The sequence below is a fragment of the Odocoileus virginianus genome, chromosome 24 (assembly GCF_023699985.2).
Source record: "Odocoileus virginianus isolate 20LAN1187 ecotype Illinois chromosome 24, Ovbor_1.2, whole genome shotgun sequence".
NCBI lineage: Eukaryota > Metazoa > Chordata > Mammalia > Artiodactyla > Cervidae > Odocoileus > Odocoileus virginianus.
The window spans coordinates 22,607,715-22,635,604 of NC_069697.1; the positions used below are offsets into that span (position 1 = coordinate 22,607,715).

The 27,890-nt window shown below is 40.3% G+C and overlaps 1 protein-coding gene across 1 annotated transcript; it reads right to left on the reverse strand.

Moving 5' to 3' along the window:
* Positions 1-936: 936 nt before the first annotated feature.
* NDUFA12 (NADH:ubiquinone oxidoreductase subunit A12) lies at positions 937-27,751 on the reverse strand. Its single transcript, XM_020877909.2, has 4 exons — positions 27,620-27,751; positions 26,740-26,822; positions 22,424-22,511; positions 937-1,210 (listed from the first exon to the last, which is right to left on the reverse strand). Exons 1-4 carry the CDS (start codon positions 27,703-27,705, stop codon positions 1,030-1,032), a joined length of 438 nt encoding a protein of 145 aa, XP_020733568.1. The 5' UTR covers positions 27,706-27,751; the 3' UTR covers positions 937-1,029.
* Between the last annotated feature and the right edge of the window lie 139 nt (positions 27,752-27,890).

The window sequence follows — 27,890 nt, forward strand, 5'->3', positions numbered from 1 at the left end:
CAGAAGTCATGTATGGATGTGACAGTTGGACCATAAAGAAGGCTGAGCACAGAAGAATTGATACTAATGAACTGTGGTGCTGGACTTCTCCACTCCCTTGGACTGCAAGGAAATTAAGCCAGTCAATCCGAAAGGAAGTCAACCCTGAATATTCACCAGAAGGACTGATGCTAAAGTTGAAGCGCCAATACTTTGGCCACCTGATGTGAAGTACTGATTTATTAGAAGAGACCCTAATGCTGGAAAAGATTAAAGGCAGGAGAAGGGGACAATAGAGGATGAGATGGTGGGATGACATCAGCAAGTCATTTGACATGAGTTTGAGCAAACTCTGGAAGATGGTGAAGGACAGGGGAGCCTGATGTGCTGTAGTCCATGGGATTATGAAGAGTTGGACACAATTGAGCAACTGAATGACAACGTAACCAGTTCCAAGATTCCTTATTTCCTACAATCCATTTTTTGGAACCAATCTGGATATTAGTTAAAGTTCTTTTATTTGTGAGCAAAAAAGTAAACTGTCAGTGACCTTACTTGGCTTAAGGAAATAAAAATATATTGGAATGGATCCTGGGGTCGTTCACAGATTCAAATAAACTATGAGAGAACCAAAACTCTAGAAACAGGAAACCTCTCCTAACTTTCTTACAGGGCCACCATAAAAGTGATCCAACTTTGGTGTCTCTTAGTCTGTCCATTCAAATTTCAAATTCCCATGAGAAGATCTGTTTGGCTCAACTCAGTGTTAGGTCTCCCCTATCAATCAGCTATGGCATCAAGGCAGGGTCACAAAGCTCAGACACAACCACACAGGTGACGGGACTGGAAACCACACAGCTGCCCCAGTAGAAGTCTACTTCAGTTACCCATGTTTGTAAGCTTTTATTTTGCAGCTGATAAATAACAAAGTTAAGGACAAAAAAGCACAAAAGACACTGCCTAATCAAATAACTTTAATCAAGTTAACAGTAACCAGTACAATTATAGGAAAAGCCCCATATTTTACATGTAAATCGCTTTTCATTGTCTTTACTTGTAAGGTGTTGAAGGTGGGACCCACTCCTGAATCTTCTTTCTAGTGGTGGAATAAGGTACGTACTGTTGTGGAGTGCCACTCAGATTGAATTTATGGTTTGTCCAAATGAATTTACGAGCAGTAGGTGGTTTTACTGTTGGAGGATCATCAGTCATACAGTGAAGCCAACGATGCCTTAAAGAGAGAAAAAAAAAAAAAGACAGTTATGAAGAGGCAGCCTAGTGTAGGAGGAAGAGAGCTAGGAGAGCAGCTCTGGAATTATGATGTTGCTTGAGCTCAAATCTCAGCTCTAACACTAACTGGCTGAACTTTCCTATGCCTTGGTTGTTATCATCTGAACATTCTTACTAAGAAAAGTATAAGGATTAAATCAGATAATACTCCTGTGCACGGTAGGTACTCAACAAATGTTAGCTAATGCTTTTATGATTATTATATGTCATCAAACCTTGGACCCCATCAATTTTAAGATACACCATTATTTTATATATCACTAAGAAAGAAAAGAAGATGCTGCTAATTAAATTGTGGCACTATTGATTATAACATGTATCTTAATTTTAGATATAAAAATGTAGTTTAGAACTGATGACGTACAGCATTACTATTAGATGCTAGAGGCTGCATCCGCAGTTTCAGTATGCTCAGGATGCTCTGGTTCATGAAGCTCTAGTTTAAAACCCTTGAGGCTCCTGTCGAAGAAGAGGGTCTCTGCATGCATCTTAAGTCAAAGCTTAAGTCTGAGCACTAGAGGACATACAGTTTGTTATAATAAAATTGTTCAACTATAGCCCAAAGTTCACGAGTGTTTCAGCTTCAAGTGTTTGTCAAAAGATACGTGGGGGGAGGTGCCAGAAATCAGGCCTAAAGAAGGAAGCCGGGTGTTTCCTTGGACTACAGAAAACTCTAATAACAGAAAAGAAAGAAACTAAGTCCAAGGGACAAAGAGTAGAACTGAGCAGAAAACCAAGCTGAATTTACATGGGAGAGGAAGGGGAGAGAGAATTCATAACAAGACTCAGCTCATAAGACAAAGATGAAAAAAAAGAAGAAGAAGAAAAAATTTTTAAAAAAGACAAAGATGACTCTATAAGAAAAAAATGTAAATAAACACTACTGAACTCTAAAAAAATAAGTACATAAAATAAAAGACATTTCCTCATGTCACAACATTTAAAAAAGGAAAAGGGAATGAGGGGACAGGCACAGATTTGCAGCTCCTAGGGAAAAAAAAGGGATGGGGTGGGGTCAGGGGGGATTACCCAGCTAGAGAGGAAAGGGCACGTCAAGGAAGTTTCAGTAAAATAACTAAGACTAAAGCCAATGAGAAAAATTCATGATGCTATGTAAGTTTAAGAATATTTGCTAACAGTAATTGATAGATACAGCTAGGTAATTGTCTAAGTCAATAAAATATTATTACAGTTGCTATGTTTGTGTCTAAAGATAATTATATCAAAAGCAGCTAACACAATGAAGAATGAGGAAGTCTACACACACTGGCTGCTTTCTCTCTCACATCCTCCAAAGGAAAAGTAACCTGGACCAATAAACCATGACTACTACAGACACTGGTGGTGAGACAGGATCCACTAGCCACCTGCAGGAGGGATTCGCTGGGAAAACCAAAGCTCTTACTCACCAAGGGGTTTCCTGTAAGTCAAGGCACAGCAGAAATATTTAACTTTTGCCTTTTGGGTCAGCCTGGGTAACTACAAAAAAGTGTGTTCAAAAAAACGTTAGTTGCTCCGTCATGTCCGACTTTTTGCAACCCCATGGACTGTAGCCTGCCAGGCTCCTCTGTCCATGGAATTCTCCAGGGGAATCTTTCCAACCCAGGGATTGAAACCAGATCTCCTGAACCACAGGCAGATTCTTTACTGTCTGAGCCATTTTTATTCAAATAATTGCCATCAAGACTCCTGAAAGTTAAAATGACATTTCAAGAAGCAGAGTCCAAAGCTTTTATATGCCTATTCAGTAACTCAACTGAGAGCTCACAGAGAGACAGAAAATGCTAAAAGGAGATAGAAAACTAAAAGAGGAGGGACAAAAATAAATGGAAAAAAAAATAAAAAAATAAAAAAAATAAAAGAGGAGGGACTTCTCTGGTGGTCCAGCGGTTAGGACTCAGCGGTTTCACTGCCAACGGCCCAGGTTCAATCCCTGGTTAGGGAACTAAGATACCACAGACTGCACTGTGAGGCCAAAAAAAGGAAAGAAAACTAAAAGAAATTTTTACTGCCAACATATAAAATCTGAAAATGTTCATCTGGTAAGACTATTGGCTGGAGTCAGGGAATGAGTAAACAGTAATTTATTCTCATTATGTTAGAATAAGAAGCTACAAGAAATAAGAAAATGTTTATAATCTGCTAGCCTAATATAACCCTTCTATTATAACTATATTATTAAATAAAGCCTAAAGAAACAATATCTCTTAGATTTTCACACTGAAGAGTTTGTGCAAAACAGGCTTGCATTTGGGTCATTTTTATTCCAATTAATTAAAGGCACCAATGGACTAAGAGTATTGCCTACAAAACTCTGTTGGCCTGGCATCAGACCCACTTCAATTTCATACCACTGTTATCCTACAGGACAAAATATAAACTTAAACTTGATGATAAAGTCAGTGAGACTATAAATAAGGTGACTGGCAGAAAGGCAAAAAGTTATAAATACAGAAGAGATAAATATTTGTAATGAAAACAGATTACACTTTGGGAAAAACTTCAGTTCAGTTCAGTTGCTTAGTCGTATCCAACTCTTTGCGACCCTATAAATCGCAGCATGCCAGGCCTCCCTGTCCATCACCAACTCCCAGAGTTTACCCAAACTCATGTCCATTGAGTTGGTGATGCCATCCAGCCATCTCATCCTCTGTCATCCCCTTCTCCTCCTGCCCCCAATCCCTCCCAGCATCAGGGTCTTTTCCAATGAGTCAACTCTTCGCAAAAACTTAGTACTTAAATATATTCAAGTATGTCAAAATTAAAAAGATATTAAACCATAATTACAACACAACTCAAATGGAAATACATCCCACAGGTGGTTGATCCAATTTTCAGTTGTTCATGAGGAAAACAGAAAGACTGGAACACAAAAAGAAGTGTAGAAAGGAACAGGAAAAGAAGACCTTCTCTTTCTTTGAAAGCATACTACTTAAGTTTGATGTTGTTAGCCACTGTAAGTACAAAATGGAGGGATTTATTTCTGAAGAAAGAATAAAACAGCCTAATAGGGAATTTAAAAAATAAAAATGTACACCATATAAAACAGACTGTGATGGTAAATGATCTTTAAGATGGATATTAATAACAAAGATAAAAAGTTCAGTTTTCCTTTTCAGAAACAAAACATTAACAAATAACAGCAACAAAAATACAGGCAGTTTTGAGTCTTTTCCTTGGATAATAAACATTATTGACTTTGGGGATCAAGGCTGGAGTCTGTGCTCATGTTTCAGATACTTTCACCTAACCTCACTGAGCCTAGACACACCAAAGATTTTTCAACTTTTCAGAAAACAGAAAAAAACAAACACAAAAAAACAGACTAAGAAAAACCACACAAACCCTCCAGAGTGTTTTCTGGGGTAAAAATATTCATTATACTAAAACTGTTATTACTCCACCCCACTTCAGTTTATGAAACATTCTCATGCATGTCACTCAGTCAGTTAGTACTAAGTACTTTGTATTTTAAAATAGAGGAAACAGTTGTGGACCTTCCCCAGGTCCCACAGCATGTATATCACACAGCTGAGGCTTCAACAGTTTCCCAGCAGCTGAAAAGAACATCGTGATCAGGAGCTTAAATACAAGCAACAGAGGAAAACTGGCTGTGATGATGACAGCACTTAAGTATCTGTCAAAATCCTGAGATCCATCTAACCATAGGATAAGATTGATATATTTAACAAAATAAAAACCAAAGATAATTCATTATAAGATAGCCAACTCAAACTTCGTTAGCTCGGTAATTACTGTTTTTAATTAAATGCAATCTGAATCAAAATCTCAATAGGGTTTGACAATTATAATTCTAAGGATCAGCTGCAAGCCTATCTTAAGAACACTTTGAAAACACAACAATCAGGAAGGCTAGCAATACCAGACTTTAAAGTCACAGACATTAGAACAATATAAAAATTGGTACAAAAACTTTGTACTAAGAATTTGATACAAAAGTACAATAATAGAACAAAATCCCCTAGACTTAAGGATATATAAGGTAAAGCTGGCATATCAAACTATTGGGGAAAGTAAATTTTTCTCAATAAATTATGCTAGGACAATTAATTTCATTGAGAAAAAAGTGCAAGAATATTTATATTCATAAGATGGGTTGATGCTAACAGAATATGAAGGACCATTTCTGAGCTTAACATCAAAGTCCAAAAGCCATAAAGAAAAAAAACCGGTAATTTTATTACATAAAAATTGAAGTATGTTTATGTCCTAAAACTCTGAAAACAAGATTAAAAAATAAAAGAAACGGGGAAATATACAGAAAAGCAGTTCATCTACCACTACAAAACAGAAAAAGTTAAACATCCAATAGCAAAACAGATAAATGATGTTAAAAGATAAGTCATAAAAAGAAAAAAACAACAAAAAAGTTCAACCAAGGGAATAAAAATTAAAACAAGATATAACTTTTTACTTGCTAAGCTGGTAAAGATTTACAAATAAAATAATATCTAGTATTGGTGAAGTTACAGAGAAATCAAACTCACATACTGTGACTGTATTTACCCTGAGAATGTCAACTGAGGGTAATTTGGCAGCAGGTACCAAACACCTACAAAACATGTACACATCTGGACTCAGCAGTTTTACTTGTAGGAATGTGCCACAGAAAATAGAATGTGTGGATAAACGCTTACATGCAAGGATACTGGCCAAAGTTTTACTTATAATAGTAAAAACACAGCAAGAACAAAACCAAGAATAATATAGGGAATACTTTAACTCAGGCATATCCACATGACAGAGGATTAAAGCCTTAGTAAATATTATGTTAACAGAGAATACTTTATGACTTAAGAAAATGCTCACCAAATGTTAAGCTTAAAAAGCAGGTTATTTACTTAATTTACTGAACGATACTAGATAGCATTTGTCAAGTCATGGCACTGTTCTAAACAATTTAGAAATATTAACTCATTTAATTCTTAAAACAACTCTATGAGACAGATGTTACTAACCTGATTTAATAAATGAATAAACTAGAGCACCAAGAGTTTAAAAATAACTTGCCCATGATAGTGAAGCCAGGATTCAAACACAGGCTGCCACTTTAAAAAATCCACTTACATTAAAAACAAAAACAGAGGATATATATTCATAGGAAAAGGGGAAATGAGAAGAATATGTATCAAAATATCAACAGTAGTTTGTCTCTGTGTGGTAGGACAATAGGTGACTTTTATTTGCTTTGTTATTTTCTGAATTTTCTGTAACAAACATGTACTACTTTGTAAGATAAAAGAAAGCTATTAAAAATTAAAATCCTAATTCAAAACAACTAGAGATTCAAAACAACTGGCAGGTTTTTAAATCCTCCTTGAAGTCATCTGTCATTTACTTGAGACTATTAAGTAGGTTCTTCTACTTCTAACCCCATTTCATCCCACTTTAGGCCATCACTTAAAAGAAAAAAATCACTCTCTTTAAAGTACTGAATGTTTCAGTAGCAGACAGACTGTTTCTCTCAGTCTACCTTAATGGAAATTCTTCTCACGTCACTCCCACAGCACAATTTCTTTCACTATAGTTACATAGAAAAGGTTCAAACTATTTTTCTAATTTAGAAACCTCAAAAATTTCTACATATGACTATGTCTGGCATATTTTATACTTTAATAACCTGTGAACATCAAATAGATTTTGTCTGGAAATTGCAGAGTAGTTCTTTGTTCACCAAACTACATAGTTTATTTCCACAATCAGGTATGAAATTTTCCAATGACACATCTTTGTTAAAATGTTACACTGAATAGTGAATATAATGTGTTATTCTCATTTTCTGGAACAGAAAATAAACATTAGAAAGGAACTATTTTGAAAATAACCTGCAACCCACTGTACTGAGTAACATTAATTTCAATTCAGAGTATTTTACACAACACTTACTATCTGAAGATGGACACATTGAGCAGATATATCAAGAGGAAGACAATATTCTCTGGCATTGAGACATGGCAATTTATTCAGGAAAATAACATTCTAAATGACTAAGATACAATCCAGTGGGACAAGATATTAAAAAGGACAGGCTGAAGTTAGAGTGGAATTCAGAGGTAAATATATTAACAGCTTCAAATTCATAGAAAAGCTATAAAAGAAGTGACAGATATTCCATTTTTGGATCAGCTAGCAGAAGCAAATAAAATTACTGTATCCAAAAGGCAAAATAACAGTTGTTTCAAGTAAAACAGTAAGCCCACATTCATCTAACAAATGTCTACTAAGCACCTACTACATGTGAGACATTGATTTAGGCATTAGCACCACAACGGAGAACGCGATTCTTACCAAGAAGCACAGCAGCTGGAGAAACACGCCGAGAGGAGGACGGGGCTCTTCCCCTTGGACAGTCTAAGGAGCCGCGGAGAAGACACCGAACAACCTGAGGGCATGAGCCGAGCGACCTGGGGAAACGTCTAGTGTGAAGCGACTGAGGTGGCAGTGTGGTCACTCCTTGAGGAAAAGCCAGAAGGCCAATGTGGCTAACAAGTCAAGAGTCAGCAGGATGGTGAACTGGGCAGGGCACACAGACCTGGAAGGCCAGGATGGCACAGGGCCTTGCAGACCAAGTGAAGTGAAAGTCGCTCAATCGTGTCCGACTCTTTGCGACCCCACGGACTAGACAGTCCATGGAATTCTCCAGGCCAGAATACTGGGATGGGTGGCCTTTCCCTTCTCCATGGGATCCTCCCAACCTCAGGATCAAACCCAGGTTTCTCGCATTGCAGGTGGATTCTTTACCAGCTGAGCCACAAGGGAAACCCGAGAATACTGGAGTGGGTAGTCTATCCCTTCTCCAGCGGATCTTCCAGACCCAGGAATTGAACTGGGGTCTTCTGCATTGCAGGCCGATTCTTCACCAACTGAGCTAGCAGGGAAGCCCTGCAGACCAAGTAAGGTGCTGGAATTTTAATTCTCATCATGATGAGAATTAAATGGAGAGTTCTGAACAGAGTACTGACATAATCTGAGTTAACATTTTAAAATAATCACTCTATAATCACTTAATCATCTTCCCAGGTGGCGAACTGGTAAATAATCTGTCTGCCAATGCAGGACATGCAAAGACACAGGTTTGATCCCTGGGTCAGGAATATGCCTGGAGTAGGAAATGGCAACGAACTCCAGTATTCTTGCCTGGAAAATTCCATGGACAGAGAAGCCTGGCTGGCTATATAGTCCATAAAGTCACAAAGAGTCGGACACGACTGAGCAACTGCATGCACGTGTGCGTGCATACACACACACATGATCACTTAGTATGTTGGGAATACTGGTATATTATAAGAATGTAAGCCAACCAGTTAAGTGGTTGCAGAAGTCCAGGCAAGACATTACTGTGTTCTGGACTGGGATAACAGCCACAGATGTTGTGATTAGGCATGGGATATTTTCAGAAAATAAAGCAGGAAGAACATGCTGATAGAATGGTTGCTAGAGAAAGAGTTTAAAAGGACCCTTAAATTTTTGGCTTGAATAAACAAGAGTCATTTAGGGGCTTAGGAACATTTTGCTTGATGGGTTCATTAATCTACCTACCCTGGGCATCTGAAGATATTTTAAAAAATCAAATATATTACATTTATAAACGTGCCCTAAAATGCTTAAAGGGATATAATTAACTAACATTGCACATGGAGATAACTCCTTAGGAGAATTTAATTCTTTCCATTAGAGTTCATTAACCATTCATCAAAGAACAAGAGAATATAATTGTTTTTTATTTTTATGCACAAATATTCAAGTTACTAATCTTGTTATCCTATTCATAAACAAATCCTCAAAGCTTAAGAGCAACTACACTTTCAAGTTTGCAGCTACAGTTAATATTCATTTTAAACCCAAATTGCCATGAGTCCTGTCTATATTCAAAGCCCCTCTACACTAAAACACTCAACCTGACAAGCAGCATATTAAGTGAAAACATCTGTGCTATATTAAGTGAGGGGAGGGGGAAGAGAAACAAAACATTGTAAATAACAAATGTATTTGTATACACACATTTACCTATATATAGTTATTAATATTTATAATCACAAATCTTCTAAAGAAGACGCAAGCAATAAACTACAACCTGTTCTCCACATTGCAGTCCTCTGAAAACATTCCTCTACTCAAAAGCAGACAAACAGGTATCTGTTCAGTCAGTGAACAAAGTCTTAACAGTGCTTATTTCTTGGCTAAGGAATTATAGTTTATTTTTGTTTGTCCTTCTATGGATTTTTTAAGTTTTCTATAACAACTGTACATTTTTAGAATCATGATTATAAGGATTCTTTTTAATAACAAGGGAAAAAAAAGACTGAAAAAAAAAGTAAATAAAACTGAATGATTAGGAACACAACTAACATAAACTTTTATTTAAAAAGACTAAAGGAAATTTGGCAAATGCTGACAGTGGTTGCCTCTTAGGGGTGTATGTGGATTATCCCTGCCCACCCAACAGATTTTTTTAAATTTTTCTGATCTCTCCACATTTTTTTCAATAACAGATTCCATTTAGATTCAATGAAGTTCACACTGCCAAATGCATGTAGACACTTCTCTGTCCTTATATTACTTAACCTCTCAGCAAAAATCAACAGTTAGACTTCCTCTGATTGTTGAAATGCTAATCTCTCTTGTCTTCCTTACTTAGCTATTAACTACTTATTCTTTACCGGCTTGACCTCTGTCCTAATCTACAGATTCATCTATCCTGCTGTTTATTTAACATAATTGTCCACTTGGATTTCTGACAGGTATCTCAAATTTCCTACATCCAAAAATGAGGCTTCTGATTCCTACCCTCCACCCTCACAGGTTACCCTTCTCCTAGTCTTCCCATCCTAAAAAGGTACCACCACCCACCCAGTCTCTCAAGCCCCAAGTAATCACCTCAAGGCAATCCTCCCCACCTGCTACCTCACTTCTCTACAGAGGCTTCTAGAACATCTTCTGTCAAGTGCAAAAAAAAAGTGCGGACTAAAATGAGGTTGTGTGTATGTATATGTGTGTGTTGTCGCTTCAGTCATGTCCAATTCTGCAACCCTATGGACTGTGCTAGGTATCCTAAATAAATTAACCCTACAAAAGAAAAACCATTGTGAGTGTCACCATGGCACTAAAAAAATCTTCAAGGACAAAATTATTTTCTGTAAAAAAAAAAAAAAAAAAAAAAAACGAAAACTTTTGAACATAAGCTACATTTAAAAAAGTACTTATGTATTACTTGAGTAATTTAATCATTAATTTTACTAAGAAAAATTAATATATAAGGAGGAGAGACCAGTGCACTACACGGTAGAAGGAAAGACATTTACTTTAAAATGAACAGAAGGTGCCACCAAGTGGGAAAAAAGTATATCCACAGTAAAGAAAAATCCAGGCAAGCCATGGTTTTTGCTTTTTTAACTTGGCTCAAAGGATTTCAGAGTTCAAATATTTCAAACCACACACAAACAAAACTTTGTTTCTCCTGATGTAAATGAAAACAGCAATTTTACACTATTATGCAAAAAACTGCCCAAATTTTCTTTCTATTGGTATTCAACAACAATTTTATCATGTCAAAGTTCATGTAGATACTGATTATTTACTTGGTTTACTACCATAAAAATGAAAATAAATATTATTGTGCATTACTGCATAGATGGTGGCAATTAGCTAAGTTAAAGATAAAATTAAGGGTACTCCAAAATGGTATAAGACAGTACTTGTAATCCACTGAAATAAAGACTTTGAGTATTCTATTCTATCAAGTTAAAGGAGAAATTAAAAGCTAATTGCTAACTCCATTAATGAATAAAGGACTTCCCTGGCGGCTCAGACGGCAAAAGCGTCTGCCTACAATGCGGGAGACCTGGGTTCGATCCCTGGGTCGGAAAGATCCCCTGGAGAAGGAAATGGCAACCCACTCTAATACTCTTGCCTGGAAAATCCCACGGACGGACGGACAGAGAAGCCTGGTGGGCCACAGTCCATGGGGTCGTAAAGAGTCGGGCTGAGAGACCTCACTTTCACTTTAAACGAATAAAACATAAGAAAAGGAAGGTACTGTAACAAAGAGAAATAACAGATAGTAAGTTACAATACAGTATTAGTCTACCAGTCAGTACTCATTAAGTGACTATAAACTCCAGGACAGGCTCTTATATATTTTCATCCGTGTAAATGCACAAACCCATGAGTACCGGAAACATAGCCGGGTGCTCAATAATATTCACTCGATGGCATGAACTATGTGTAAGCTGGGTGCTGTGCTGGGCTCTAGGCAATAATTTCGTTAATTTTCAAGGTTCACGTGGCTCCACTGGCCATCCAAGATATCTGCACTGCCATGGACACCTTTTCTTTACCTGCTGACAGACCTCACCGGCTGCTGACACGCTCAAAGAAAATGAAAACTTTGAGACAAGACCGACAAAGTGAACTCATTTTCCCACACAATTTCTCATGTTACCACAAAGATGGGGAACATTAAGTGAGCCACAAGTTCATTAGAAATATGCCCTGGTTCTACCAAAAACACTGAAAGGATGCCTCTGAAGGGAAATCCTTCCCCAGGTGAGCCGAGGTAACTACTCAACAGACTCAGAGGCCGTCAGAGGCCATGGAGGGCGCCTGACAACTCAGAAGGGCCGAGCGCAGGAGCCATAGCCTGAGGAACACGGGGCCACACCGGGTGCTCCTCCCGCCGGGAGTCCCTGCGGAGCTCATCCAGGGGCCTCGGCTCACCCAGACATCCAGAAGCTGCTGGCTTTGACTCTCTAGATGCCACAGCACAGGCTCAAGGGAGATGAGAACCACGGAGGCAGGGGCAGGAGCCGCCCTGACTTTAAAGCTTCACGTCCACAAAAGCTAACATCTCTGCTAACAACTACACAGGCACGGCTCCAGGACTGCCATTCCCAGGGACATACCGGTTCTAAGAGCAACAAGACAGGGGAGCCCAAACACAGCTAACTCATCAGGCATTTGTAGGTCCTCTCAAGCTAGATGCAGTTTGCCAATCAAGGATCAGTTTTATCCAGCAATATGACTGATACAATCTAACCTGGTTTCCAGGGTAACAGAGCTAGATATTTAACTGAAGATCAGAGTCTCTCAACCCTTTTACCCATAATTTATGAAAACTGCATACTATGCTAAGTAAAATCACACTTGGAAGTCCTATCTCCAGTACCAACCTCTATTCTGACCTTCAGACTAATGTTTTCAACTATCTCCCCACCACACTCACTTGGCTGTCTAACAGGGATCTCAGATAGAACTCTCGATTACCCCTTTCAATTCCACTTCTCCCATCCTGCCTGCTCCTCCTCTTCACAGCTAATATACCACTAGTAGTTCAGGCCAAAATCTTGAAGCTACCCTTTGCTCTCAAAATCCAATCTATCAGCAAATCTAGTTGAGTCCATCTTACTTCAAAATGCGTCTCTGTGGTGGGCAGCCTCTAAGATGACCTCCAATGACCACATCCTCCTGGTGGACACACCTCTTGAGTCTGGTTAGTTATCCTGAGTTAGTTATCTTGAGTGTGGGTTAGACTGATGGACTCAACTCTAACCAACAGAATACAGCACCAGTGTGGGGTATCACTTCTGAGACTAGGTTTAAAAAGACTGTGGCTTCCAACTACAGTGCTCCCTTTCATCTGCTCCTGACTGTGGCCCTGGGAAAACCAGCTGCTGCATCATGAGGTAGTCTTGAGGGGAGGCCGACACCAGTGTTCTAAGGTCTGTCTACAGCCACGTGAATGAGTTTGAGAGTGGATCCTTCCAAATGTAAACCTCATTATGACTGCAGCCTCACATGGCAAAGAGATGGGGAAACAATGGAAACAGTGACAGACTTTATTTTCTTGGGCTCCAAAATCACTGTGGACGGTGACTGCAACCATGAAATTAAAAGATGCTTGCTCCTTGGAAGAAAAGCTATGACCAACGAGACAGCATATTAAAAAGCAGAGACATTACCTTGCTGACAAAGGTCCATATAGTCAAAGCTATGGTTTTTCCAGTAGTCATGTATGGATGCCAGAGTTGGACCATAAAGAAAGCTGAGTGACAAAGAACAGATGCTTTCGAACTGTGGTGTTGGAGAAGACTCTTTCGAGTCCCTTGGACTGTAAGGAGATCAACCAGTCCATCCTAAAGAAAATCAGCCCTGAATATTTGTTAGAAGGACTGATGCTGAAGCTGAAATTCCAATACTTTGGCCACTTGATGCCGACTCATTAGAAATGACCCTGATGCTGGGAAAGACTGAAGGCAGGAGGAGAAGGGGATGACAGAAGATGAGATGGTTGGATGGCATCACTGACTCAATGGACATGAGTTTGAGCAAGCTCCAGGAGACGGTGAAGGACAGGGAAGCCTGGCGTGCTGCAGTCCATGGGCCGCAAAGAGTCAGACACGACTGAGCCACTGAACAGCAGCAGCAGCAACAAACACACGGTGTCTTCTGTGTAGCCTTGTGAGAGAGTCCAAGCCAGAGATATCCAGCTAAGCTGCACTCAAACTTATACAGAAACTGTAAGATAATGTTTATTGTTTTAAACTAAACTTGAAAAATCTGTTACACAGGAGTAGACAACTGCGCGTGCGTGCTCAGTCATGTCTGACTCTGCGACCCCAGGGACTATATAGCCCACCAGGCTCCTCTGTCCATCCTCTGGGATAACCCCCCAAGAATCCTGGGATGGGTTGCTGTTTCCCCCTCCAGGGGCTCTTCCTGAGCCAGGGAATGAACCCGTGTTCTACTGCGGGTCCTGCACTGGCAGGCAGATTCTTTACCACCATACCACCAGGAAAGCCCCCAAGAGTCATTACGTGGGGCTAAGCAAAATCAGTTATCTGTCTGCTTGGCACAGTGGGTGGAGAGGAGGAGTGCGGCAACAGACTAGTAAGGTGACAGAGCCTGCCTGCGGAGAAGAAGGCATCCACGTGGGGAGGTAGGGGGAGCTGCCAAGTTGATGTGGGGTGTTGGAAGCAAAGTGGGGTAAGAAGGGAGTTCAGAGGTGGGGAGTGGGAAGGAAGCAATGAGAACTTCAATATGTAGAGTGGAATTCATCAAATAAGTAACTCTATTAAAAAAAAAAAAACAGAAATATGGAAAGAGCAAAAACTAGAAATATAACCTGTGGTGTTGGACTGGATACAGTGACATTGCTGGGGGTGCATGGTTTTCAATATGTAGACTAAAAAAGATAGAGATATAGATATATATATACACACACAATCGTCAGAGTCAACTAAGCTTGTCCACTCAGACAGCCTGGGAGCAGTGATGCCCCAACAGCAATGAGCATACCTTGCACTTAGATATTATTATAGCTTCTAAATACTATTCTCTACTGAAAAACACCAAGAAAACAAAACAAACACAGGGCTCCTCAAAGAAATGGCTGTTTTCATGGGTGGGGCAGGGAAAACATAAGATGAACCTGGAAAATTTTTGTCAGAAAGAATGTGCTCCAAGAATGCTGGAGATGTTTTAAAAGGACCAGACTGAATGGACTCCTACTGGTCAAACTGAGCTCAATTTGAGCAATAAAAGAACAAATTATATTAACAGATTATGCTGCTGCTGCATTGCTTCAGTTGTGTCTGACTCTTTGCAACACTATGAACTGTAGCCCACCAGGCTCCTCTGCCCATGGGGATTCTCCAGGCAAGTATCCTGGAATAGGCTGCCATGCTCTCCTCCAGGGGATCTTCCCAACCCAGGGATGGAACCTGTATCTCTTATGTCTCCTGCATTGGCAGGCAGGTTCCTTACCACTAGCGCCACCTGGGAAGTCCATTAATGGACTATAACCCATTGATTAAAATAACAGTTCATACTGCTATAAATAAATTATAGTTTGTTGAGAAACTGGATAGTTACACAGTTTCTCCCCATAAAATGCTAACTGTAAAGGGAAAATGAGTAACTTTAGAATGCAGAAGTCTGGGGAAATCAGAAGCCATTAAGAAAATGCAACAAGAAGAACCTGACATTGCTTCTGACATTCCTGCCACAGATCCATGGCTTGCATCAAGTTATGAGAAAATACTGGACAAACCTACACTGAGGGACACTCCTCAACACAACTGGCCTATAATTTTGTAAAGCATTAAGATCATAAAAATCAAGGAAAAACTGATGAACCAATCCAGTGTGAAAGAGACTAGAGAGAAATAAGGTCTACATGAAAGCCATGACCAGATCCTCTTGCCATAAAGGATACTGTTGAGAACACTGATGAAACCTGAAACAGGGTCTGAACATTACACAGCAGTGGTGTATCACTGTTAATCTCCTAACTTTGATGGTTACATTGTAGCTATGTATGTAGGAGAATGTATTTGTTTGTAGGAATTATATACTAAAGTTAATTCAGTTGTAATATGACATCATTTTGGAAACTTACTTTGAAATGATTCAAGTACTTGGAACTTTTCAGAAAATTTGGGATTGTTCCCAGTTTTTAAAAAATTGTAAAACAGGACTTCCCTGGTGGCGCAGTGGGTAAGAATCTGCCTGCCAATGCAGGGGACGCTATTTTGATCCCTGGTCCAGGAAGATCTCACATGCCGCGGAGCAACCAAGCCTGTGTGCCACAATTACTGAGCTCATGCTCTAGAGCCCTCAAGCTGCAGCTCCCGAAGCCTGCGTGCCCGAGAGTCTGTGCTCCGCACCACGAGAAGCCACTGAAGTGAGAAGCCTGCACACTGCAACTAGAGGAAGCCCACGCATAGCAACGAAGACCCCGCACAGCCAAAACTAAAGAAATAAAACTTAAAAACCTGTACAACAGATCACACTCTCTCTTACCTTCCAGTGACTTCCTAAGAACTTTAAAAAAACAGCCAAAGAATTTACCCACAAGATCCACATTTAGATGTAGCTACTGTAGGCCCTGATTTCCCTGGTGGCTCAGATGGTAAAGCGTCTGTCTACAATGCGGGAGACCCAGGTTTGATACCTGGGTCGGGAAGATCCCCTGGAGAAGGAAATGGCAACCCACTCCAGTATTCTTGCCTGGAAAATCCCATGGACGGAGGAGCCTGGTGGGCTACAGTCCATGGGGTCGCAAAGAGTCAGACATGACTGAGCGACTTCACTTCACTTCACTGTAGGCCCTAGCTAGTTCTCCATCCTCATCTCCTGACATCTTCCCCCCACTCCTTCCATTCCAGCCAAACTGGCCACTTTGCTGTTCTTTTGAATACAAGCAATACATCTCAGATACAAAAGGCCTTTGCACCTGTGGTTTCTGCTGTCTGGAACTCTTCATTTTCCCCCCACCTCAATCCCCTCCCCTTGTCAACTGTCACTTCTTCAAGAAGCCTTCCCTAACCCCTGTATAAAACAGCCACCCCCCCCCGCCCCGCCCCCGAGAGAAGGCCCTCACTCTCTATCTCTTTATGAATATCAGCTTCCTGGCATTTACTGTTTCCTAAAACATATAACATATTTGTTTTTCTGCTTCCTCTCATGAGAGCAAGGGCTTTGTTTCACTCACTTGCTGTATCCTCAGTGCCCACAATTGTTCTTGGCACCCAGTAGGTATGCGATAGGTTTTTTTTTTGCCATAGGTATTTGAATGAATAAAGATGACAAACTATAGTTCATTACTTTATACGTAATACATGGCTCTCTAATGAAAGAAAAATCAACCCAACTTCAGATTTATTCATAGGTCAAACCAAGGTAAGATTAGAGTTCTACAGTGTATTGCACTCACTCAGAAAAGGGGGTTCTGAGAAACAAACAGCCGAGCTAATCCAAACCACTTTCTCCACCAAAGACGCATCGGGAGTCTTTAAGCTTCCTTTACAAACAAGGGTCATCAGAGGTGCTCAGAACTCAGGGGGCTCCAGTCCACAAAGAAACCCGGCTTTGTATCTTCAACTGCCCTCAGGCAGCACCCTAGCAGGTGATGTATCTTTTACAGCTTTCAGCTTCTTTTTTATGTGATCTCAGATCTTACATATAAAAGGACTGGCTTGGCTGAATAGTACTTGTCATTTCAGATTTTTAACTGTTTAATGATTTAAAATGTATTTCATCCCACATAATTTAAATCTATTCCCTCCCCCAACTCCTTATCTAGATAGGTACTCTGAAGGGGACGGCCATCCATCTGAACAAGACAGCCCACAGGCCTTCTACACACTTTCAGGACCAACCCCTCCCCAAAACAATCAACCAAATAAATGAAAACTGCAGGATACCTCGTCGCCTAAAGCCAACACTCCACTTTGAGATCTTGGTCTCAAATAGTGCCCCTGACATACAAGAATGCCCCTTCAGAGAAGGCAAATAGCTCCAGACCTAAAATCACAGCTCCTCACATTTTAACAGACCATAGATTATTACTTCCCCTTAAAAAGAGCACAAAAATCCAGCAGCAAATAACATCAGTGCTGCTTTCTCATGTTAAGAGCCAATGAGTTTTATTAAAGACATACTCCAATACCGTAATCTTCAAACTACACCACTGATAGGAGTAAATGCTCCTGAGGAGTCCAAGTAGTGGACCAGAAGTTGAAAACTGTATGTACGTGAAATCTTATAAACATATTTTCCTTAGCTCACATTAATTTAAGAAAACAAAAAACTACTCTGTCCAATCAAGTAGACTGTTCAATTAAAATAAAATATTAACATGGAAGCAACCTAGATGCCCATCAGCAGACGAATGGATAAGGAAGCTGTGGTATATATACACCATGGAATATTACTCAGCCATTAAAAAGAATTCATTTGAATCAGTTCTAATGAGATGGATGAAACTGGAGCCCATTATACAAAGTGAAGTAAGCCAGAAAGATAAAGACCAATACAGTATACTAACACATATATACGGAATTTAGAAAGATGGTAACGATAACCCTATATGCAAAACAGAAAAAGAGACACAGATGTACAGAACAGACTTTTGGACTCTGTGGGAGAAGGCGAGAGTGGGATGTTTCGAGAGAACAGCATCGAAATATGTATATTATCTAGGGTGAAACAGATCACCAGCCCAGGTTGGATGCATGAGACAAGTGCTCAGGCCTGGCGCACTGGGAAGACTCAGAGCGATTGGGTAGAGAGGGAGGTGGAAGCGGGGATAGGGATGGGGAATACATGAAAATCCATGGCTGATTCATGTCAATGTATGACAAAAACCACTACAATATTGTGAAGTAATCAGCCTCCAACTAATAAAAATAAGTGGAAAAAAAATCATTTGAACCATACAAATAAAGTTACTAAAGACAAAATAAAAAATATAAAATAAATAAGTAAAATATTAGATTAGTTCACTTTCTTAGTCACATTAGCCACATTTCAAGGTGCTTTGGCTACATGAGGCTGGTGGTTTTGTTGTAGTTCAGTCGCTAAGTCGTGCTGGACTCTGTTCGACCCTGTGGACTGCAGCCCGCCAGGCTTCTGTGTCCATGGGATTTCCCAAGCAAGAACACTGGTGTGGGCTGCCATGCCCTCCTCCAGCGGAGCTTCCCGACCAGGGATCAAACCTGCGCCTCCTGCACTGGCAGGTGGATTCTTTACCACTGACCCACCAGGGAAGCCCCGTGGAAAGCACAGTCATAGAACATTTCCATCATCACGGAAAGTTCTACTGGACAGTGTGATATTTAAACTGACAAACATCTTTAAAACAAACAGTCAAGAACAAACAAACAGAAAACAAATCTCATAAAGGAATATAGATTTCTACTTTCTCTTGAAAACTGGTATCTGGAAACCCTGGGCTGGATCCCCCCTGGTGGAGCTGGAGAGAGGGAAGAGCACCGCCGCCCTCGCTGGTGGGGCGCCTGCGCTCAGGCCGCTGTGACGCCCAGCCTCCGCAGCTGTCTCACAGCAGCGCTTCACCACGCACTCAGGGCCTGGATTTCTACTTGCGCCTTTAGAGTGGAAGTGAATACTATGAGATTATCTCAGTTTCTACTCAATAGAGCCCCAAACTATTTCGGACGATCAAGGTCAACTAAAAGATCACAATTAACCTGATACTTTATTTTTACGTGTGGGTTTTTTTTTGTAAAATTTTCTAGACCAGGATCTTCTAGAAAGGATCTCTAGAGTTTAGAGATCTCTAGAGTATATCTACCAGCATCTATGAAATAGATATAAATACTTTATTTGAACTATTTTTATTAAAAATTTGGTAATTCAAGTATGCAATTTGAAATTTTATTTTTAAAATAGACATATTAAAAAATCATAGTTTTTAGAGACCTAAGGAATTTGAGGGAATCTCCTTTAACAGATGAGAAATCCAAGCCCCAGAGTTTAAGGAATGTACTTTAAGTTGAACTGCTGAATAAGATCAGAGCCAGAGCTCTCTCACCCTTTCTCTTCACTATGGCCAAGTGATAGTACAGCACCCTGTACTTCCTCAGAGACAGCCACACCATTATGTAACCCAACATATAATATGATTGGTGACACCTCTCCATCAAGAGACAGTCTACACCTCTCCTGTTAAACATGAACAGAGTTTTCTAATTGCCTCAGTCAAGGGAATGCAGACTCAGTACTGGATGATTTCCAACACTAACTAGGATAAGGCGACATGGCTTCTGCCTGGCGCTCCCTCTCAGAGCATTTGCCTGAGGAGGCTCAGGCTACGTGAGGGTATTCTAACCCAACAGCCCAGCCATGCCCCCAGCTTAAAGCCAGCATCAATTGCCAGACGCTGAGAGAATGCATCTCCAGACTGTTGTCAGAGCTGCTCCAGGTCTTTGCTCAAACCCTCCAAACCCCACCTTCAGCCAGGGTGTCCTTGCTTAAAACCAGCCAAACAATCCCCTACCTCCACCCACACGTTTAGTAAAAGTGAACATAAATTTTTAAGTTAAAGGGTCCAGAGATAAGAAAGGAAGCTACAAGCAAAGACTCAGATGAAACCAGATGAGACCAACCAATGAATCTGACCTCCAACTATAATCCCTGAGTCATCTTATACATTGATTTCTATGATATTAGCATATTAAATGGCAAACCTACCAACAGTGATGACCAGACATTAATGACAAAAAAAGGATAAAAAGGAAGCGGCACCCCACTCCCTGAGGGTGGGGGGAGCCCTACCTTTCCTGGCAGACTAATGCATACAGCCAAAGATGCTTGGAGAACACACAAAAAAAAACCTTCTGTGATCCAGGACCCCAGGGAAAGGAGCAGTGATCCCCCACAAGAGACTGAGCCAGACCTAGCTGTGTTTGAGGGTCTCCAGCAGAGGCACGGGGCCTCATGGAAGACAAAAAAAGTCAGTGGAGGTGATGGAATTCCAGCTGAGCTATCTCAACTCCTAACAGATGTTGTTGTTAAAGTGCTGCACTCAGTAATATGCCAGCAAATGTGGAAAACTCACCAGTGGCCACAGGACTGGAAAAGGTGTTTTCATTCCAATCTCAAAGAAGGGCAATGCCAAAGAATGTTCAAACTGCTGCACAACTGCACTCATTTCACACGCTAGCAAGGTAATGCTCAAAATCCTTCAAGCTAGGCTTCAACAGTATGTGAACCAAGAACTTCCAGATGTACAAGCTGGATTTAGAAAAGGCAGATGAACCTGAGATCAAATTGCCAAATCTGCTGGATCACAGAATAAGCAAGGGAATTCCCAAAAAACACCTACTTCTGTTTCATTGACTATGCTAAAGCCTTTGACTGTGTGGATCACAACGAACTGTGGAAAATTCTTAAAGAGATGGGAATACCAGACCACCTTACCTGCCTCTTGAGAAACCTGCATGCAGGTCAAGAAGCAACAGTTAAGACTGGACATGGAACAACGGACTGGTTCAAAATTGGAAAAGGAGTACATCAAGGCTGTATATTGTCACCCTGCTTATTTAACTTCTATGCAGAGTACATCATGAGAAACGCTAGGCTGGATGAAGCACAAGCTGGAATCAAGACGGCCGGGAGAAATATCAACAACCTCAGAAATGCAGATGACACCACCCTTATGGCAGAAAACGAAGAGGACCTCAAGTGCCTCTTGGTGAAGGTGAAATAAGAGTGAAAAAGCTGGCTTAAAACTCAACATTCAAAAACTAAAATCATTGTATCCGATCCCATCACTTCATGGCAAATAGATGGGGAAACAATGGAAACAGTGAGAGACTTTATTTTCCTGGGCTCCAAAATCACTGCAGAGGGTGACTGCAGCCATGAAATTAAAAGATGCTTGCTCGCTGGAAGAAAAGCTATGACGAACCTAGACAGAATATTAAAAAGCAGAGACATCACTTTCCTGACAAAGGTCCATATAGTCGAAGCTATGGTTTCTCTAGTAGTCATGTACGGATGTGTGAGTTGGACCACAAAGAAGACTGAGAGCCGAAGAACTGATGCTTTTTAACTGTGGTGCTAGAGAAAACTCTCGAGAGCCCTTTGGACTGTAAGGGGATCAAACCAATCAATCCTAAAGGAAATCAATCCTGAGTATTCATTGGAAGGACTGATACTGAAGCTGAAGCTCCAATCCTTTGGCCACCTGATATGAAGAGCCAACTCACTGGAAAACATTCTGATGCTGGGAAAGACTAAGGGCAGGTGAAGGGGGCAACAGTGGATGAGATGGTTGGATGGGATCATCAACTCAACAGACATGAGTCTGAGCAAGAGTTTGGGGATATAGTAAAGGACAGCAAAGCCTGGCGTGCTGCAGTCCACGGGGTCGCAAAGAGACAGACACGACCAAGCAGCTGAACAACAACTATTGCCAACTGGGCAAGAAGTTGATCTGTGGACACAGTTCCTGCTTCTCCATTCTTAGGCCAGTGAATAAGGCTTGTGTTGAGTCAGTCTCAATCAGGGTCCATGGGATGTAATCAGTAACAAGATGATTCCAGCATCATCCCTCTGAGTCTTCCCCTTGAAGCCTCAGACATCCTGGAGCAGAAATAAGCCATTCCTGTTCTGTCTTATCTGAACTTCTGACCCACAAAAACTCCAAGATAAATACTTATTGTTGTTTTAAGCTACTAATTTCTAGGATAACTAATCACACAGCCATCACAATTGGGGCCGATGCTTTCAGAACACCACCGATTAACTTAGGAATGGAAATTTGACAAATATTTGTGTGATGCAACAAATATTGCCAACTCAAATAAAATAAAATGCTGATGCAGCCTACCATTCAGGGGGCACCATGCTTCCATCCACATCCCAGAATGTGTTTTTGCCATTCATTTCAGTAGTATATATAACCCATCGGTGACGGCCTGGATGGAAAGATCAAAGTGTAGTTTAGAGAGATGTGAGGAGATAAAGACCAGCTTTCTAAAACAGCATAACTGCATAGTATCAAAGTAATCTTTTTATTAAGAAAAGACTTTTATATGCTCTTATGTAAGAGAAAGAGAACTACAGAGACCCGGATGTACTACTGCAGGCAAACTCCAGGAAGGACAGGGCAAGGTTTATCAACAACCTAGCGGCCACCTCAGGAAAACCCCTCTAGGGCAATGAGCTAACTCTGTGGGTGGGGCTCAGGCCTTTTCCACAGGGCAGAACCCTTGCTTCTCCCCCAGGCCCCCTGCCAAGCGTGTATCAGAGAGGGAAGGGGAATATGTTTCCAGTCATTCTGGGTATTCAGGAGAGAAAAGCACTCCTCCTGAAACTGGGGCAAGAGAAATGTATTCACAGCAATCACATTTGAGCTACAGGTTTCCATATAAATATTTTTAAATACCATCAGAGATTCTTTAGGAAATTGGTGGTTATTACATAATAAGCAAACATTATATATGATGGTTAGATAAGTAGAACAGCTCATGATATCCAAATAGTATGGTTGCATGTTTTAACAAATTTCTATGAAGCAGCTGAGAGCCTAACCACAATTTACAAAACTGTTAGGCAAAGGCCTGTATTTTAATGAACACTGTCACTTTTTTTCCTTTTACTTTTTATTGGGGTATAGTTGATTTACAATGATGTGTTTCAGGTGTAGAGCAAAGTGAATCTGTTTTATATATATATATATCCACTCTTTTTTAAGATTCTTTTCCCAGATAGGCCATTACAGAGTGTTAAGTAGAATTCCCTGTGCTATACAAGACAGTCATTTATTATCAGTGCAAGTTATTTGTTAGGCAATTTATGAGCCTCAGTTTCTTTAACTATTAAAAGTGGATGATCATACCCACATCTTAACTTTGCTATGAAAATTAAATATCACACATACACACACCTAGTTTAGTATCAGGCACATAAGTGCATAATAAACATTAATTTCTTTCATCTCTTCCTCACTGCCCTCACCCCCACAAAGGGAATACTGAATTCATCCTTGTAATGAATTTTAAGCCAATAAGCAAAATGATGCCATGATAGAGCTGGGCTTTAACAATCTCATAATCTATATATATCAAAATTTTAAATGTGCATACTCAGACTCAGCAATTCCACTTACAGGAATTTACTCTTAGAACACTTACACAAGTGAATGTGGACATTGTTACAACCAAGTCCACCGCAGCAATGTCTCTAATAGCCAAAAGTTGAAGGCAATGTAAGTGTCTACCAATAGTGAACTATTCAAGAAGATAATGGTTCTTCCATACAGTGGAATACAGTGTGGCTATTAAAAAGAATGGTGTGAAAATTTGTAAAATAAGAAAATACAAAACAAGTGTTCAAACAGAAAAGAATGCTGTAGATACCTTCAACTTACTATGGGAAAAATGACCCATGATTTTTAAGTAAAAGTATTTCAGTTTACAAACAACATGCATTACATAATTTTAAAAAATGAATGCTTACTTATGCACTGAAGAATCTTGAAATATATATATATATAAAACACTATTAAAGTGGCGTAAAACTATGAGACAAGGAAGCTTTCCTTTTTCACTTCATACACTAAGTTTCAATGTTTTACAACAAAATATATCACTTTTTAAATCAGCAAAAGTAAAGATATTTCCAGTGTGAGGCAAAAATAGAAAGAAGAAAAGGGGAAAAATGAAGGAAGTTTAATATTATACTAGTTTGTAACAAAGGAGAAGGCAATGGCAACCCACTCCAATACTCTTGCCTGGAAAATCCCATGGACAGAGGAGCCTGGTAGGCTGCAGTCCATGGGGTCGTGAAGAGTTGGACACGACTGAACAACTTCACTTTCACTTTCATGCATTGGAGAAGGAAATGGCAACCCACTCCAGTGTTCTTGCCTGGAGAATCCCAGGGATGGGGGAGCCTGGTGGGCTGCTGTCTATAGGGTTGCATAGAGTCGACATGACTGAAGCAACTTAGCAGCAGCAGCAGCAGCAGCAGTTTGTAACAAAGCAATGAAAAGAAAGAATTTTGGCCTGGGGCTCTGCCACTACCTAGATGTTATTTAATTAAGTTCCTTCTGGATAAGACATTTTCTTGGGCCTCAGTTTTTTTCTCTATTAAAAAAAAAAAACAGCTTTTTGATAATCTCTTAAAATCAACTGCAGGCCTAAAACTATGATTTGCCTAAATATTAAAATATTATGGTTACAGAGTGTTAAGGTATTGCTGTCTACTCCTTGTAGACCAAACTGTATCCAATGAAGTCACACATGGATACATGATTTACATATTCCTAAAAATATTATTAAGGTCCATGACCAAGTTTCCTCTGTAAAATGAGGGAGGGGGAGGATTCAGGTGCTTACCTCCAGTAGATGTTAAATATTAAAGTAGATAATGTATGTTATACGTGTTTAGAATGCACATGGCACTCAAGGCCATTTTATTTCACCTTTTAAGTTTTCCCCCTAATTATTCCCTCTCTGATACTATTAATCTCAATCAAAAGATAATTTTTTTATTATAAAAAAACCAAATGCACATGGCAAAAAATTTCCAACAGTTCAAGAAGGTAATAATAATAGCAACAGTAGTATAATATTTTTTGAGCACTTACAGCCCGAGCAATAGGCCAGTGGTTCTCAACAGGGGGCAACTTTGCCCCCAGGGGACACTTGGCAAAGTCTGGAGACATTTTTGGTTGTCACAAGTGCAGAAGGGAAGTGTTCCTGGCACTTGGTGGGTCGATGCCAAGGATGCTAGCATTCCATAATGCACAGACCAGCCCCTCACAACAGAGAATTAATCTTGTTGAGGCTGAAGTCCTACATTTGGGTAAGCTCCTCCCATTCACTTTTAATCTATTTTTTATACAAGTTTATGAGGCAAATATTATTATGATGCTGCTTTATAACATGAGGAAGCTGGGGCTGAGAGACATTAATGAAGTAAACTTCAGAGTTACAAAGTTTCAACATGGAGGAACAGAACTTTACCACCTGATAATACTTCTAAGTTTCTTGTATTTCCTTCCAGCATTTAGAATATGAACACAAAAAGCTTAATTTTCTTCCTATGAGGATATCAAACATTGCTCTGCACCTGGAGTTTCTTGTGTCACAAACATCTTTGACATCTTTCTATATAAAATGTACTGGTTTATATCATTCTTAATAACAACAAAGTATTATAAAAAATGCAATTCATCAGTATCCAACTGATGCACCATTAATGTTGCTTATAGAATTTACTAGTAAAACAATGCTGCAATGGTTGTTTTTGTTTTGCAAGAATATTTAAGGTGGATTCCTAGAAGTTGAAGTGCTAGGACAAAAGATATGTACAACGTAAATTTTAAGAAAATTTACTGACTGTCCTCCAAAAGGACTGTACTGATGTATATACCTTAAAAAAATATATATTTATTTAGCTGGCTATACCAGGTCTTAGTGGTGGCACATGTGATCTTCAATCTTCCTTGTGGCATGCAGGATCTTTAGTTGTGGAATGTAAACTCTTAGGGCATGTGGGATCTAGTTCCCTGACCAAGGATTGAACCCGGGCCCCCTGCACTGGGAGCATGCCATCCAAGCCACTAGACCACCAGGGAAGTCCTAATGTATATACTCTTATGACATTTCCCCAATAAGTATTTATCAGATTGGCAAATACTTCAAAATTCAACAGGTGAAAAAAGATAACGCTGTTTTCTGAGCTGCATTTCTGTAATTACAAGTGAGGATGACAGGGATAAATTAGGAATTTAGATTTAAAATATACACACTACTATACATAAAATAGATAACCAAAAAGGACCTTAATATGTTGTAATAACCTATAAAGGAAAAGAATGTAAAAAAAGAATGTGTATTTATCCACACATACATGAATCCCTTTGCTGTACACCTGAAACACTGTAAATCAACTGCATTTCAATAAAAATTGAAAAATAAAAAAATCATGTATTCTTTTAATAAAAAGTAAGAATGAGCATCTTTTCATGCCTTTGTGGGTGACACAGTTTTCTTTTCCTGCAGATTATCTTTTTCTTTCTTCTATTGAGTTCTTCATCCTTTTACAAGGACTTTGTAAAAGCACATTATGGAAAACAAAATAAAATCAAATCCCAATCTCACTCCCATTACTTATACTCCAAAATACTGCACTTACCAAAAAACTGCTTGTTGTCTTCATAGTATTTATTTCCATATTTGTCTTCTCCCACTAACGTGCCAACCCTCACATCATTTGCCCTGGGAATGTCCAAAAGAAAACAGACATTTTGGAAAGATTCTTTATTTACAACACATAGGTAAAAGAGAGTATTAACTTTCACAAACATAGGCAGCTGTGCCAAGGAGAAAAACTAGGAGGTGCTGGGTATGGTCCCCAGCACAAGAGAAGAGAAACTAAGCCAACAGATATGCCTTAAATACACTAAATATATAGACGCAATACCTTCAAATTACAGGACTACCTTAAAAAATCTATTGTCCCTAGGCCTGAGGCACTGGAGTTAACAATAAATTTCAGGAAACCGGGAAATTAAAGTGTTTCATCTTAAAATGATACGGACACCTGGCTCTTTCATTCGGCTCTAGGTCTCTAACTCCGTTTCCCCGGACGATGCTGCTCATCCAATTCACCGAGTTGAAGGACTAGTCGGGGAAAATTGTAATCACTTCGTTTAACTCCTTACAGTACACGGAAGGGAAGTGAAGGCCAGCGAAGGAAGGGGAAAAACCCCGAAAGTTTCCCAAGGTCACGCAGTGTGAGCTTCTGGCAGGCTCATTACTCTCCAGGAAGCAAAGCAGGGGTGCAGCCCATATATGCCCTCACCTCTGTCACAGTCTGTCTCTACAGCCGGCCTTGACCCGTCTCCGGGAGACCCCGGGACAGACTTCCGCCCGGGGGAAGCCAGGCTGACTTGGCCGGTTGTCCTTGAGAAGAGTTGCGGATGCTCCAAGGTGACCCAAGCCCGAACCCCTTTCCAAGAAACCAGCCAGGGTAAATCCAGTCTCAGAAGCCAAGAGCATGGCTGGCCGCCTACCTGAACAAAACTCGAAGATAGCCGCGGAGGCCACCGTGGCCGCTGACCTGCTGCAGCCCGCGCTTCAGGACCTGCAACAACTCCATCTTGTCCTGCAGGCCCCGCCTCCCCGGCGCGCCGCGGAAAACCCACCGGCGGAACCAGCCACTCAGCGGCAGGGAGCCGACGAAAGTTCCCAAGCACGCGCTGCAGGCGGAGTTGGTTTTGCGCATGCGCCGGTCTGGAGCTCCCTCTTGTGGCCTCCGCCCGTTTGCCAGAGAAGATGCTGCTG

Excerpts from the sequence above, each read along its gene's own strand:
- NDUFA12 (XM_020877909.2), bottom strand. The coding sequence starts at position 27,705 with ATGGAGTTGTTGCAGGTCCTGAAGCGCGGGCTGCAGCAGGTCAGCGGC. Across the intron at positions 26,823-27,619 it reads TATCTTCGAGTTTTGTTCAG|GGCAAATGATGTGAGGGTTG; the intron begins GTAGGCGGCCAG and ends GGACATTCCCAG. Across the intron at positions 1,211-22,423 it reads AGCATGGTGCCCCCTGAATG|GCATCGTTGGCTTCACTGTA; the intron begins GTAGGCTGCATC and ends TCTCTCTTTAAG.